Source organism: Bubalus kerabau, chromosome 8, assembly GCF_029407905.1.
Source record: "Bubalus kerabau isolate K-KA32 ecotype Philippines breed swamp buffalo chromosome 8, PCC_UOA_SB_1v2, whole genome shotgun sequence".
NCBI classification, from domain to species: Eukaryota; Metazoa; Chordata; class Mammalia; order Artiodactyla; family Bovidae; genus Bubalus; species Bubalus kerabau.
The window spans coordinates 65,327,315-65,342,497 of NC_073631.1; the positions used below are offsets into that span (position 1 = coordinate 65,327,315).

The 15,183-nt window shown below is 39.1% G+C and overlaps 1 protein-coding gene across 1 annotated transcript in view; it reads left to right on the forward strand.

The window, feature by feature from the left end:
- The window catches only part of DPY19L1 (dpy-19 like C-mannosyltransferase 1), a 93,024-nt gene extending 89,277 nt beyond the window's left edge, over positions 1-3,747 (forward strand). Inside the window, exon 22 of the mRNA XM_055590425.1 lies at positions 952-3,747. Coding sequence (XP_055446400.1) covers positions 952-1,108 — 157 coding nt within the window. The 3' untranslated portion in view covers positions 1,109-3,747. The remainder of the gene's footprint in view (positions 1-951) is intronic.
- The last annotated feature ends 11,436 nt before the right edge of the window (positions 3,748-15,183 follow it).

Sequence of the window (15,183 nt, forward strand, 5' to 3'; positions counted from 1 at the left end):
GTGACAGGGTTTGAGAATATTGATTCCAATTTTGAAAGAAATTCTACTGTGAGTAAAATGCTATCAAACAGCATTGTGTGCTACAGAGAAATCGTTCATGAAAGAAAGAGTCCATTAAGGTGGCAAGCATCATTATATTGTCTTATTTTAAGAAATTTCCATAGCCACCCCAGCTATCTGTAACCATTACCTTGATCGATCAGTAGCCATCAACATTGGGGCAAGACCCTCCATCAGCAAAAATATTATGAAGCTTTATCACTGAAGACTCAGATGATGGTTAACATACTTTTTAGCATTAAAGAATTTTTAAATTAGGATATGTAATTCTATTGCACACTTAATAGAACTCAGCATAAACATAACGTTTACATGCACTTGGCAATACAACTCAAAAATTTGGGTACTCACTTTAATGTAATATTTGCTTTATTGTGGTGGTATGGAACCAAAACTGGGATCTCTTGGAGGTATCCTGTATAATTTTCTGCATCAGTATATGCAGTATATAATCTGCATCAGTATTCCTCTTACTATGTGCTGGGCACCATGCTGGATACAGTCTCTCCCATAGTCCCTGACATCATGGGTATGTCCCATTTTACCAATGTGGAGAGTGAGATTGAGTGAACTACCCAAGACCACATTTTTGGTAAGTAGCTGAGGCAGAATTCAACTGAGATCTTTCACCCCACCACCTGAATTCACGTATATTATATGTCTTTTTCTTTCTTTATTGTCACCTTTTCTGTGTTCACCTTGTTCTAGAAAGGATTTATGGTAGCTTAAATAAAAATAACTATGATGGGTTTTTTTTTTTTTTTAAAAGAAAGCTAACTTATTTTAAGTGGAAAAAGAAATGAGGGTAGGAACATGAAAAATGTGTTCCTTTATCTTCCATTATGTAATATACAGTGATTTTTTTTTTAATCTGCACATTAATTTTTCTAGGCCTGGATGCAGTATGCCTGAAATCTGGGATGTGGAAGATCCTGCTAATGCTGGGAAACCTCCCTTATGCAACCTCTTAGTAAAGGAGTCCAAGCCTCACTTCACCACTGTATTCCAGAACAGTGTTTACAAAGTCTTAGAAGTTATAGAGGAGTGACTGCTGCCTACAGAGAATTCCACCAGTAATGGTTTCCATGTTTTGCTAATAACTCATGCCTTGTTTTTAATTCAGATTCCCAAAACTTTTGTAGGTAACTGTTTTCAAATAGAAAACGTCTTATTTGGTCAGTCTGAATGTAAAAATACTTATACCTTTATCAGTTGGTTACTCTATCAATGCACCCCTTAAAATTTGCTATGCAAATGAGTATATGCTTGTACTTGACTTAAATATTTGTCCTAAAGTGAGCAAAGCTACCTGTATAAAAAAATATGATGGGTCATAACAAGGTGATGTGAAAATACAGTCACTTCTGAACTGTGTAGGGGCTGATTTTACAGTTTGTGGACTATTGATGCCCCTTGCTTTTTTCTCTGCCTTTTGCTCTTGTCTTTTGAACATTTCAGTGATTATTGTAAGCTCCTCAGTCATGTCAGCCCCTGTCATCAATTTCAGAAAGAATAGCTGGGGCAGACATGGATATTTGCTGTGTAGACCTATAATTTATTTCCCTTCTTCACATTCTTTGTTCTCTGTTGCTCTTGTTAATAAAGCATTTCCTGCCCGTTGTAAATCCAAGTTCTTGGACCTAGTCTTTACGACCAGATTCCTGCAACTGCCAACCACGTGGCATTAGTGTATGTTGGCTTGTCTGTTTCGTTCTCAATATTCTTTGTCAGATAAGTGCTATTTACTCATTTAATTGCTTATCGGTTACTTATTCTTGGTTTAAAAAGTTAAATGACAATTGTGTATTTTTCTCATTTTTAGTAGTATTCGAATGTTTATATTTTAATAACTTTAAACCACTTAAAATTTTTCATGTATAATTGTTTAAGAAAAGCTATTTTGAACAACCACAAATGCATCTAGCAACTAATGTATATGTGAGTAGATATAATTTATAGTGGAAGACTGTAGTGTACGGTAATTTTTCTTTTATTAAGATACCATAAAATATGACTAGTTTTTTGGTCACACAGTAAATAAATAATGATAAGTGAATGGAGTTTTTATATTTTACTTTTAAAATTGCCTGTCTTTAATAAGACGAAGCCTTAAACCTTATGTTATAATTTTGGTTTCAAAAACCATCACTTCAGTATGAGGAACTAATATATTCAGTCTTCCTCTTTACTTTTTTCTTATCTGTTTATTTGTATCTTGAAACTTTTCCAACCTGCTTTAAATTCCTAGTATGAATTTTTGTTTCTTAGAAGTTAATTTGTGTGAAATGAGATTCTGCAAAACAGTGAACCCTCATAGTTCTGAGAAATGGTTTTAAGATTTAACGTTCTAAGCAAACCGTGACTCTGGCGGACTACACACTTAATTACACAGTGTTCTCTTTATTAACCGCAGGCAGGTTAACCTCATTGTGGACTGTCCTTGAGACCTGAGTCCTCAGGGCTGGTTTCCAGTGCCCGCTCCAGGAAGCCACTGAAGAGCTGTTCTCTTTCTGCCTTCTCTCCAGAGCCCAAGGACAAGCCTGGTCTGGGGGAAGCACTAGCTTGCTTAGAACAGACAGCTGCCGAGACAGCCCAGGCTGAGGCACGTGCAGCCCCAAGCCTGCCCCAGAGCCCGTCTTTCCCAGGGAGCCTCCTTCTGGCCGAGATGGTCAGTGACTTCAGGTGCCTCTCCCTCTTTCTTGCTCACTGGGTGACTTATTTCTTGGTCTTGGTCTTTAGCCAGTTTTAGAAAACAAGGAAGCATCTGGGGAGTTTGGATTAGGAGTAGAATTTAAGCAGTGATGCAGCAACGTAGAAAAATGGGAAGTGGGCACTTGAGGCCTGGGAGGATGAAAGCCACCATGGGTGGGGAGAGGAGAAACGTGTGCTCTGCTTTATTTCCCATTGTTTCTCACATAAATGTGTTTTGTACATCCAGCATTTACTATCTTTTTTAAATTTTACTTTTAAAGTCATTCTTTATTTTTCCCACCTTTAAATAATTCCCTTCCCAGTAAGTTTACATGTAATTATTTGAAATTCCACATAGGAAAAACATTAAAATAGTGTTATAACTATTATATGCTGGGAAAAGATAAAACTAGTCAAATTAGGGTGTTTTTTTTTTTTAATTTTTATTTTCAGAAGACTCCTTTCGTAGCACTATTTATTCATTTAGCTCCACCAGCAAGCTATGATTATGTTTTAGGCCAGTCAGTTTAGAAAAGACGCCCTGGGCTACACTGCACACTCGGCCTTGGTCACATCTGTAGCAGCCGGTGCTGAAGGTTATAAATATCTTTTATGGCAACACAGAGTAGTAGTAGGTTCAATATACATGATAAACAGTATTAGAGCTCAGTATTTTATGCATTTTTAGCATTTAAAAATATTTTTGCTTTAGTGTGAGGAAGGTTAGGATGGTCAAGGCAGTGATAAAAATAGCTATTGCTATGACATTAGGAAAGGAAAAAAAAAAGTTGGGGCAGTATTCCTAAAAAAAGATAAGCCTCTTAAAATTGCTTAGCAGAAACAGTGTAGTGTTAAAATAGGACAGTGATACTAAGGAGAAAATGAAAGAATGTATCAAGAGTAAATTGATAATGCATAGGGGAATTGTATTTTTATGAATTTTATGCCAGTTGTTTACATGTACTATGTATGTTAAATAAAAAAGATCATGAAAAATATGGAAAGTGTTTTTTTTTTTTTTAATTCTTATTTTCATTTCCTTCTTAGCTGTACATATGTTTAGCCTCATTCTGTAGTCAGATAACCACGAACTGGTCTATAGCAGATTGCAGTCCTGAATAAAGGGGAAGGGGTAAAGGTCCTTGGAGCTACTCAATCCTCTTCATCAGTGGTGGAATAGGTTGTGAGGTTTCCCACACTCTTCTCGTGTTTGTGGCATTATATACACTTGCATTACTTTATTGTTTATGTCAAGGGACACAATCATTCTTTAAAGTCATATTTTCAGGGTAATTCCAGAGTTGCTGAAAGCTTTTTTTTGTACATTAAACCACAGTTTGGCCTCATGACATTTTCTAAATTATAACTCCTTGTATTAGTTTGATACAAGCATCAAATTAGTTGTTGTTTTTTTTTTTAATCTGCTAGGAGGCAAGACAGGTTAGCTTAATTCATGCCTCTATAAGTTTTTACACAGTAACACCTTCATTCTCTGACATGTTTGAGGAGAGTGATTCTCAAAGATAGTGTGAGAATCAGAATCACCTGGTGGGCTTGTTAAAACAGACTACTGCACCTCACCACAAAGGTTTCTTACTCATAACAAAGGTTGGCCTAAAGTGGTGCTATCATCTGAATGTTTGTGTTCCCCAAATTCATATGTTAAAACCCTAATTCCCAAGGTGATAATACTAGGAGGTGGGGCACTTGGGGTGATTAGGTCATGAGGATGGAGCTCTCATAAATGGGATTAGTGCCCTTATAAAAGAGGCCCAAGAAAACTCCCTTGCTATCTCCTCCATGTGAGATTATAGCTACAAGGTGCAATCTATGAACTAGGAAGTGGGCTCCCACCAAATACTGAATCAGCTGGCACCTTGATCTTAGACTTCTAGCCTCCAGAATTGTAAGAAATAAATTTCTGTTCTTTTTAAGATACCTAGTTTGTGGTATCTTGTTATAGTAGTCCAAAAGTAGTAAGCCAGATAGGACCCCAGAGTTTGCATTCTAACTAGTTCTCAGGTAATGCTATGCCGTTCTGCAGGGAGTATTCTTGAGAAAAGCTGTTCTAATGGATGGGAAGGAACTATCTGGAATACTTGCCTCTAGGGGGCGCTTCATTCCTGACAGTACTTATCCCACCAGGACAGGCTAGAGGGTCCCTATATCGGGAACTGAATTTTACGGAGTTCTTTCTTTGTCTCTTTAGGGAGCATGCTTCAGTGGAACTTGCAAGGAGCAAAGAACAGATAATGTGCTTTTTAACCAAGAACAGATAAGGTAATTTTTAATCAGACATTAATATAGCTCACTTGCACTGTGCTGAACAGGTAGTATGGACCATTTAAGTATTTTGAACTTGTATACTATAGACTAGGCTTAGACCTGTCTTTTCAGTCCAAAGATTGAAAAAGAGTGAAATCATGTGAGATCGAATTTACTTTTGTAAAATTACATTGCCTAAAAGAAAATAGATAAATTCAGTGATGTGTGTGAATTTAAAACTTCATTTTCCACTTTATTTTGTTTGGCTCCAGAAATCCTCAGTCTTCTCTCTCTATTAGGGAACAGTTAAGGATCAGCTGTGGTCCACAGATCACCTGTTTTCTCTCTTTTGCCTTCCTGTTCTCCTTCCCCACAACTAGAAGTTTCTAATTTAAATCAGCAAAATTGTTACCCGTGCAGAAAAAGAGGAGGTGCTTTTGAACTTCATTAGAGACTTGAATTGATCTTTATTTCACAGTACTGTCAGTACAAACACGCTTTTACATTCAAAGTTAAAAAGGACATTAAGGTATAGGAAAGTCTTGAAAACTCTTTCATCCTTCCTGTCCTCCCATGAGAGCAATTTTAAAATTCTGAATGAACTTGAGAGTTGAAGACTTTCTCTCTTAAGATTTTGAGTCATTGGAGTATAATTAAAAGTAAGAAATTCAGATAGTATTGATATTGGCTCTGCTTTCAAAGCAATGCTTTCTATACTCTTTATCTAACCCCAAATTCTAATTACTTTAAATAAACAATGAGTTGTCAAAATAACTTGCAAATAAATAGTAGCACTATGGAGTATTCTGTTTACGCAGGCATGTTCTTTTAAATTCAGCAGAATGTAATTTCCTTGATTTCTTTTAAGTATGTGGGCTCCCCCATATGCAAATTTAATACTTTGAAAGAAAGTTTAATGTAGTAAAATTCAGCTCATTCAGTTGTGATACTGACTGCTGTTAAAGCTTTAGTGCTAACTCATTTCTAAAAAAAAAAAAAAAAAGAAATGAAAATAAGAAATGACCATTTCTAAGATTTGGCATCAGGTCATGAAGTCCAGCTCTTCAGCTGAACTTTATAGACACAGCTCACATCTCTGGCCCTGTCCCCCTGGATCTTCATTCTTGGTATCTCCTTATTAACCAGAGTCCAGATTCAGAGACCTCCATCTTGCCCTAGAACATTCTCTTCCTAGGAGTTGTAATTCAGTAATCCTCCCAGCTCTTAAATCTGTGATGAATTTGACTTTTTCTAACATAGACCCTTTATGGCAGTCATCCTCAAGCTTGTCAATACATTGGAAATTATTTGTGAAGCTTGAAAAATACTGAAGCCTTTCCCCCATCTCCACAAATTAGAATTTAAGCAATCTGGGAGGAGTCTTAAGATTTGGACTTTTAAAAAATGCAGGCCTCCCTGCCTTACGTCTGGATGTCCATTCTTCCCATGTCTCTGCCCAATTGAATTAGAAATGGTAAGCAAGTTTCTTTCATATACACTCTTTTATTAATAATGATTGACTGTTTCTATTAATACTTTATTAATCATGGAACTTAGTGTTGAGTAGACTCTCTGAGGAAATAATTTTTTGTTCAGTTAGAGGTAGTTGCCATGGTGGGTATGAGAGGCGGGATAGTGACAGCATAGGTACCACATATTTATAAACCCTGATTTGAGTGCCTGTGAGAAATGGGAATTTAACAGCCAAAAGCAAAAAAAGAATAAAAATAAACTAATTTAAAATTCACTTTGACAATTTAATATTTGTTGTGGAGAATCTTTCTTCTCTTTGCTGATTTTTTTTTTTTCATTTTCCTGGAATAGACTTTCTTGATCGGTTTTTATTTCAAGATGCAGTTTAACTCAAATGTCAACTCCTCTGTGAAGACTTCCCTAACTGCCTTCCCCTTGGCAGAGTGAACTGTCCCCACTGTCCACATTCCTATCACTCCTAAATTCCACACATTTAATACGACATGTACTGCACTGTGTCCTTTCAGACTGGACCTGTGTCTTAGTCCATTCCAAATCCACAGTTCCTCCCAACACAGTGCCTAGGAAGTGGAAATGCTTAATAGTTTTTTTAAATAAAACATGCTTTATTCAACATTGCAATAAATTCCAGGTGGCACTGTAATTATTTAAACTAAAAGAAATGGAAGATTATGTATCCTAACTGTGGAGATGAAATAATAAGGAAATGCAGGATCTCTTTAGATTAATATCATATGTAGAAGAAAAACTTCTTTGATAAATAATTAAACAAAAATTAACATCATTAACATATCCTAGCTGCTGCTGCTAAGTCACATCAATTGTGTCTGACTCTGTGTGACCCCATAGATGGCAGCCCACCAGGCTCCCCCGTCCCTGGGATTCTCTAGGCAAGAATACTGGAGTGGGTTGCAATTTCCTTCTCCAATGCATGAAAGGGAAAAGTGAAAGTGAAGTCGCTCAGTCGTGTCCGATTCCTAGTAACCCCATGGACTGCAGCCTACCAGACTCCGTCTATGGGATTTTCCAGGCAAGAGTACTGGAGTGGGGTGCCATTTCCTTCTCCATATCCTAACTAGCTACCTTGATACATTCAGAAATGGCTGGTAACCCAATAACTATTGGGAAACAATATGGTAAAGATGGATATGTTTGTCTCCAAAGAAAGCATTCTCTTTGGCCTCGTTTGGTTTGTGTGGCCCAGGATGCTATGATGGCCAGTGCTGTGTACCTTCACTGCTGACCAGGAAGCTGGGAACTCTGATTAGGAGTTCAGTTAAAGTCTGGGAGGAGGAGATTTGCATAGGATGGGGAGAGACTCATGTTGTCACTAGATAAGGATATTAGACAAAACATGACAGCATCATATAATTCATATTACTATAATTGAGACAACTAAATTAGAATCCTGGATCCATTGTTTGCAAACTTTGTAAGATAAGACATGCTATTATTTGAGACTCATTCTTACCTTTAAAAAGGATTTGCCTCCTAGGGTGGTAATTAAAAGCAAGAGAAGTGGACAAATCCACAAACAGCAGGAAATTATAACAAATGTGACAGAAATTGATGTAATAAGCAGGCAAAAAAGTCATTAGTGATATACATGGTTTTAGCAATAAAGGAATCTTAATGTAATGGTCCTATATAGTACAACTACACTAAACAAATGAAGAATACACCTTCTATTCCAGCATGTGGGATATTTCCAAGAACTGACAGAGCATGAACTCCAGAAAGGCAAACATTTTCAATCTGTTTATTTCACTGATGTAACAATATTGGTTAAATGAAAAAAGTGGTCCTAAATGGGATCACATGGCAATTCTCAAAAGAAGTAATGATTAAAACCCCTTAATGTGAGAATATAAAATTAAAAAAACAGTTTTAAATAACCCATAAATCAATGAAGAATCTATGATGAAAATTTGAGGAAAAAATAGAGCAATGATATACTACAAACTGCTTGTGGGGTATATTTAAAGCAAATCTAGGAGTATGTTTTTTTCTCTATATAGTCTAAAATGCACATATTAAACTGAAAATGAATTCAAATATCAATGTCAGGCATATAGACAAAGAACAGCAGACTACCCCATCCCCAAACTGAAGGAAATACAAGCAGAACTTGATGAAATAAAGATATCAAAAAAGCAAAGTTGGTTATTTGAAAAAATTCTTAATGGAGAGGAAAACAAGACATAAAAATTATGAATGGTGAATTACAGAAGCTGCAGAGAATAGGTGGAGGAGAAGTTATGACAATTTTGTCAATAAATTTGAACACTTAGATGGTTAAATTTCTAGAGAAATGCAATTAATCCAAGAAAAATAGAAATTAGGAGTAGTCTTATCCCCAGCAAAGAAATCAAATTAGTAATTTTTAAAGATCTCTCATCAAAGAAAATAATAAATCCAGAGAGTTTTGCAGACTTCTGCCAAACATTTCGGAGAAGGCAATGGCACCCCACTCCAGTACTCTTGCCTGGAAAATCCCATGGATGGAAGAGCCTGGTAGGCTGCAGTCCATGGGGTCGCTAAGAAAATAAAATTTAAGGTATTTAATGTCAATCCCATACAAACACCTAGAAAATAGGAAATAAAAGAACCCCAGTTTTGGGGCAACTGTAACATTAAATAACAAGAGCAGAGAGGATGAAGTCAGGATAGGAAAATCACAGGTCTGTTACATTCATGAACAAAGATGCAAACAAGAATCTAGCAATAAACTGAACTTAAGATATAAAAATGCTGCTGCTGCTAAGTCGCTCGTCTCTGGGATTCTCCAGGCAAGAACCCTGGAGTGGGTTGCCATTTCCTTCTCCAATGCATGAAAGTGAAAAGTGAAAGTGAAGTCGTTCAGTCGTGTCCGACTCTTAGCGACCCCATGGACTGCAGCCTACCAGGCTCCTCTGTCCATGGGATTCTCCAGGCAAGAGTACTGGAGTGGGGTGCCATTGCCTTCTCCGATAAAAATACTAATTCACCTTAAATTGACCTATATTTTAATATACCAGTACTCTTGCCTGGAAAATCCCATGGATGGAGGAGCCTGGTAGGCCGCAGTCGAGTCGGACACGACTGAGCGACTTCACTTTCACTTTTCAGTTTCATGCACTGGAGAAGGAAATGGCAACCCACTCCAGTACTCTTGCCTGGAGAATCCCAGGGATGGGGGAGCCTTGGTGGGCTGCCGTCTACGGGGTCACACAGAGTCGGACACGACTGAAGCGACTTAGCAGCAGCAGCAGCAGCAGCAGCAGGGCTCTTTATCTTTATGTCCTCAAGTAGGATTTCCTCAAAGAAGGACTTCCTAAAACTCTAAAACTAACTGTAAAAGGAAAGGAGTGAATGATTCACTGTGTTGTGGTTAATAACCTCTATTCATCAAAAGACGATGAAACAAGTGAAGCAATCCATGATGTATAGAAGGTATTTTCAGCTTGTCTACCTGATAAAAAAGATCAGTATCCAGAATAAAGAAATCCTAACAGAGTAAAAAAATACAAAGAAAAATTGGCCCAAAACATCACATTTCCTGAAAAATGCAGATGGCTCATAATCTTTTTAAAAAAAATCCGACCTTTTCATAATCAGGGAAATGCAAAATGAAACCATAGTGACAACATTTATAATTCACAACATTGATTAGATTTTTAAAGTACTGGGAAAAGGGTGGGACAACAGGAAGTCGTCTTCACTCCCTGTGGAGGGTAACTTGCGGAAATATATGGCACTACCTGATGAATTTGAGATTATACATACTATGACCTAGTTTCTCCACTCCTTAGGTTTATACCCCAGAAAAAACAAACACGTGCATCAGGAGACATATCTAAGAAGTTCACTGCCAAGTGTTCTTAACAGCAGACAACCAGAAGATCACTTGGCTGTGTGTCTGCAGTCAACCATAGAATGGATCAAGACATTGAGGTATAGTCATCCTGCAGTGTCCTGTTGAACATGTAAAACTGTAAAACAGTTGTAGGCAATAACATGCATGACTCTTGAGAAAATATTGCTAAGCCAAAAAAAAAATTCATTTGTAGAAGAATATATGTGATATGAGTTCATATAGAGAAAAGTTCAATAACATGTAAAGTTAAACACATTTTTAAGGGACTAAAATGTAAAATACAAAGAAAAACAAGTGAATTTTAAGTAAAATTGGTGACTGTCTTTCAGAGGATGGGAGACACACAAGGGTCTTCACAGTTGAAGGTTATGTGTTCTTTCAAATTGGGTAGCGGGTATAAAGGTGTGACTTAACTATAATTTATACTTTATGCATATATTATAATTATTCTCCATTCAATATTGAAAAAACAAATAGACACTTTCAGATACTAATACACATGTAAAGAAAGACCCATCATAGATGTAGCAGGTGGTTGAGAGAAAATCCTCAATTTCTCCAGTAATCATGATTTGTAAGTGGTACTTCCCTTGGTGCCTGGCACACGATGGGCCCTCAGTTCAATGTGAAGGGAACAGAGGGAGTAGGGAGACAGGCGTCTCATTTAAAAGGTCAGCAGCACCCACTTAGGTTGATAAAATCTGTTACCGATCCCAGGCCTAGATGCTCACCACTCAAAACTCAGTATCCCAGAGGCAGTTGTTGGAGGAAAGGAAAGTTGCTTTTAATCAGAGTCAGCGATCTTGGGAGAAGGCGGACTTACGTTCCCCCAAAAACAACTCTGAAGACTGTACTTGGTCATGAAGCTTTTTAAGGGAAAGGAGGAAGTCATCTCAGTTAGTCTTTGAGAAAGGGGCCAGGGTCATTCCCGCCACCAACCCATTGCATTGCAGGGTTCTCAGCTTTTGTGATCTTCCTCTAGACATTATGTTGTTCACACAGTTTGTTCACAAGATTACTGAAGGGAAAGCTAGGGAAGAGATCTGGTCATCTGTTAATTACTTAGTCTTCATTTCTTTGATCTACAGAAAGAACCAACAGGTTAGGCAAAGTATTGTGTGATCAAAAGATTTGGAAAGTGTGCTGGGGCAGAGGTGAGCAGAGCACAGGAGTGTCTGAAACCATGTTTAGTTCCAGTGAAGCTTTGCTAAAGTGACAAGCCAAAAGGGGTTCTGCTGAAGGCGGTTATAGTATCTGTAAAACAACTGCATCAGACAGTGAGTCTGTGACTCTGTTGTCCTAATCCTTAACTGCTTACGGCTGCTCTTTTTTGACTCAAGGAGGCCTGGGAGATGGCAGCTTTTCTACAAACAAGAGCCAGGAAACATAGAGGGGTCTTTGTACTTACTTGCAGAGGGTTGGGGCACAGGGTTCTGCTGGGTTCCAAAACCATAGGCTATTAGAAGAAAGGGTTTGCTGACAAGGCTGAAATCAACTTTTTTAATATAAATGGAGAAACTGAGGCTTTGAAAGGGGAAATAACTTGCCCAAGTTCATGCTAGTACTCCAGGTGTGCGTGTGCATGCTAAGTCGCTTCAGTCATGTCCGACTCTTAGTGACCCTATGGACTGCAGCCCGCCAGGCTCCTCTGTCCACAGGAGTCTCAGGCGAGAATACTAGAGTGGGTTGCCATGCCTTCCTCCAGGGGACCTTCCCGACCCAGGGGTCGAAGTCCGGTGTCTGATGTCTCCTGCATTGGTAGGCAGGTTCTTTATCACTAGTGCCCCCTGGGAAGCCCAGTACTCAGTAGTAAAACTGAAATTAGAAAGTTGCTCTCCAGGTCCTAACCCAAGCCACCCCATTCACCTTGGTGTGGTGGAAAGAACACCTCAGGAACAGTTAATCAGTTTGGAATCCAGACTCGGACACTCAGCTCCTACAAGCACAAGCCAGTTATATCTGGAATGCCCAGTTTCCCCCTGGGTAAATGGGATAAGAGACAATGCCAGTCTCACAGGGCTCTTATGCAGATGACATGAGGTATTGTACGTAAAGTTTTCAGCCTCCACTGCCCTTGGCCCTGCTCCCTGCTGGGCTCCAGGCCTCAGCCCTGCTCTCCCTCTCTCCTCCCTCTCTCTCTGGTCAACAGCCCCCAGCTTGCAAACTCTAGTGACCCTAGATTTGACCAGAGGGTCAAATTCCCTTTCATTCCCTTTCATTATGCAGAACAATTTATCTCCTCATTGTCTTACCACCTCCCCCCTTTTTTTAAAATAAAAAAACTTGCAGTAAGAACATGTGATCTGCCTTCCTATCAGATTTTAAGAGAACAATCAATATATTGTTGTTAACTGTAGCACAATGATATAGAGCAGTTCTCTAGAACTTCTCATCTTGTTTAACTGAAACTTTGTTCCTCTTGGTTAGTAATTCCCCACCTCCCCCTTCCACAAGCCCATGGCAACCACCATTCTATTCTTTTTTTTTTTTTTAATTCAACTATTTTGGATACCTTACGTTAAGTGGAGTCTTGCAATATTCAGCCTATGACTGGCTTGTTTCACTCAGTGTAATGTCTTCAAGGTTCATCCGTGTTGTCACATATAGCAGGATTTCCCTCTTTTAAAAAAAGGCAAATAATATTCTGTTGTATGTATATACCACCTTTTCTAAAACCTTTCATTTGTTGGTAGACATTTAGTTTGTTTTCCCAAGTTGGTTATTATGAATGCAGTGAACGGCAATGCTAGTATCTCTTTGAAAAAAAAAAACCTGATTTCAGTTCTTTTCTGTAACCTTCTTATCTAGGTTATCTATTCCCAGGGGGCTTCACATCATAATCAAAATTTCTGTTAGGTTATTTTTCCATCCAGAGGATCAGGAATCTCTTTGAAATTAATTCTGTATCAAGATATCTTTAAAAAAATAATAATAATAACGTCTCCCTCCCTTTTTCTGCCCTTAATCATACCACCAGGCACAGACAAGCAAATCAGGGTGGACTGATCCCTAACCATTCTTAATACTGAAAATCTCTGAGGTTTTCCTTTTGTGCTTTCCCTCCCAGATGTCTCCCCAACCCTTCCGGAATAATTTTCTTGCTGTTCCTCTTTGCTTTTAGTTGAAAGTAGGAATAATCCATAAGGAAAGAGGAAGAGCTTGGAGGAGGGGGCAGGGCAGAGAGGAAAAAATCAATCTCCTGTCAAAACAGTCTGGCTCCACATCTGCCCCTTTCACTCAGCCGTTGCTGAAGCGGGCCTGGCTGTTGAGATGGGCTGGGCTGGGGGCTCTGCTCAGCATAGCATCTGTCACTCCTAGCAGAGCCAGGGCTGCCTTCTGAGCTGAACAGGAAAATGACTTAAGTGATGACAGAAAAATGGCTGCCAATTCCAAGTAGAATTGCCACCTCCGAATACACAGCACTGTCTTTCACCTGACATTTCACAGCGAGCTTGCACTCCCTGCAGAGGCTTATGATCTGAAGATTTCTGTTTTTGTTGTTTAGTCTCATTCCCGTCCAAATGCCCAGGCATTCACTGACTCTTAGAGTTGTCGAGTTTGTGCTGAAAGAAAACCTTGAGTGTGAAAGGCAATGTTACAGACTGTGAAATTGGTTTTGGAAGTGTTACCAAACCAAACCTGGGTCTGCTTGCCCTTGCAGTACAGCCAATCTACTGACATCAAGTTGTGAAGGAAAGTGTGGCATTTATTGAAAGGTGTCAGACAAGGAGTCCAGGACAGCTAATGCTTAAAACACCCGAACTCCCTGTTGGGTTTCAGGGAAGCATTTTTAAAGCCAAGGTGATGGAGGGGAATTGCAGGGTATGTGATCAACTCATGCACAGTTATCTGATGGGTTGATGGTGAGGTAACAGGGTGGTGTCCCAGGGGGTTACATTATCAGTCCCCAGGCACCAGCAGGTCTGGGGATTGGGTACTCCATGATCATCAAGTGGTTAGCTTCCTCCATTTGGTAGAGTTATAGCATCTGTAAAATAACTCAGAAAATGTGCATCAGATACTGTTATCTAGGTAGTTCAGAGGAGAACTAAATCAGAGGATATGGGGGGAAGGGTCTGTCCCTAAAAGGCCCCATAGGATCCTGCTCAGTTACAGAAAGATAGCACGTTCCTAAGGAGGTTTCAAGAATGACAAGGTTTCCGGCTGAATGTTGAGGAAAAAACACTGGACTTTGACACTAACATTCTGTATGTTACTGAGCAAATTACTTCTCTGAAATTTAGTTTCCTTATCTAAAAATGAGGACATTGAATGGAAACAGTAATTTTTAAATGATGTTCCTAGGACTCTATGGTCAATACGTTTAGCAGTTTGATTGGGATGGGTTGTGGTATAGTTTTCTTCATGCTTCTTAGCCTCAGGCTTCCTTGAGCTTTTTTTGATCCATGAGTGTGTTCAGTTCAGTTTAGTTGCTCAGTCATGTCTGACTCTTGCAACCCCATGAACTGCAGCATGCCGGGCCTCCCTGTCCATCACCAACTGCCAGAGTCCACCTAAACCCATGTCCATTGTGTCGGTGATACCATCCAACCATCTCATCCTCTGTCGTCCCCTTCTCCTCCTGCCCTCAATCTTTCCCAGCATCAGGGTCTTTTTAAATGAGTCAGCTCTTCCCATCAGGTGGCCAAAGTATTGGAGTTTCAGCTTCAACATCAGTCCCTCCAATGAACACCCAGGACTGATCTCCTTTAGGATGGACTGGTTGGATCTCCTTGCAGTCCAAGGGACTCTCAAGAGTCTTCTCCAACACCACAGTTCAAAAGCATCAATTCTTTGGTGCTCAGCTTTCTTTACCA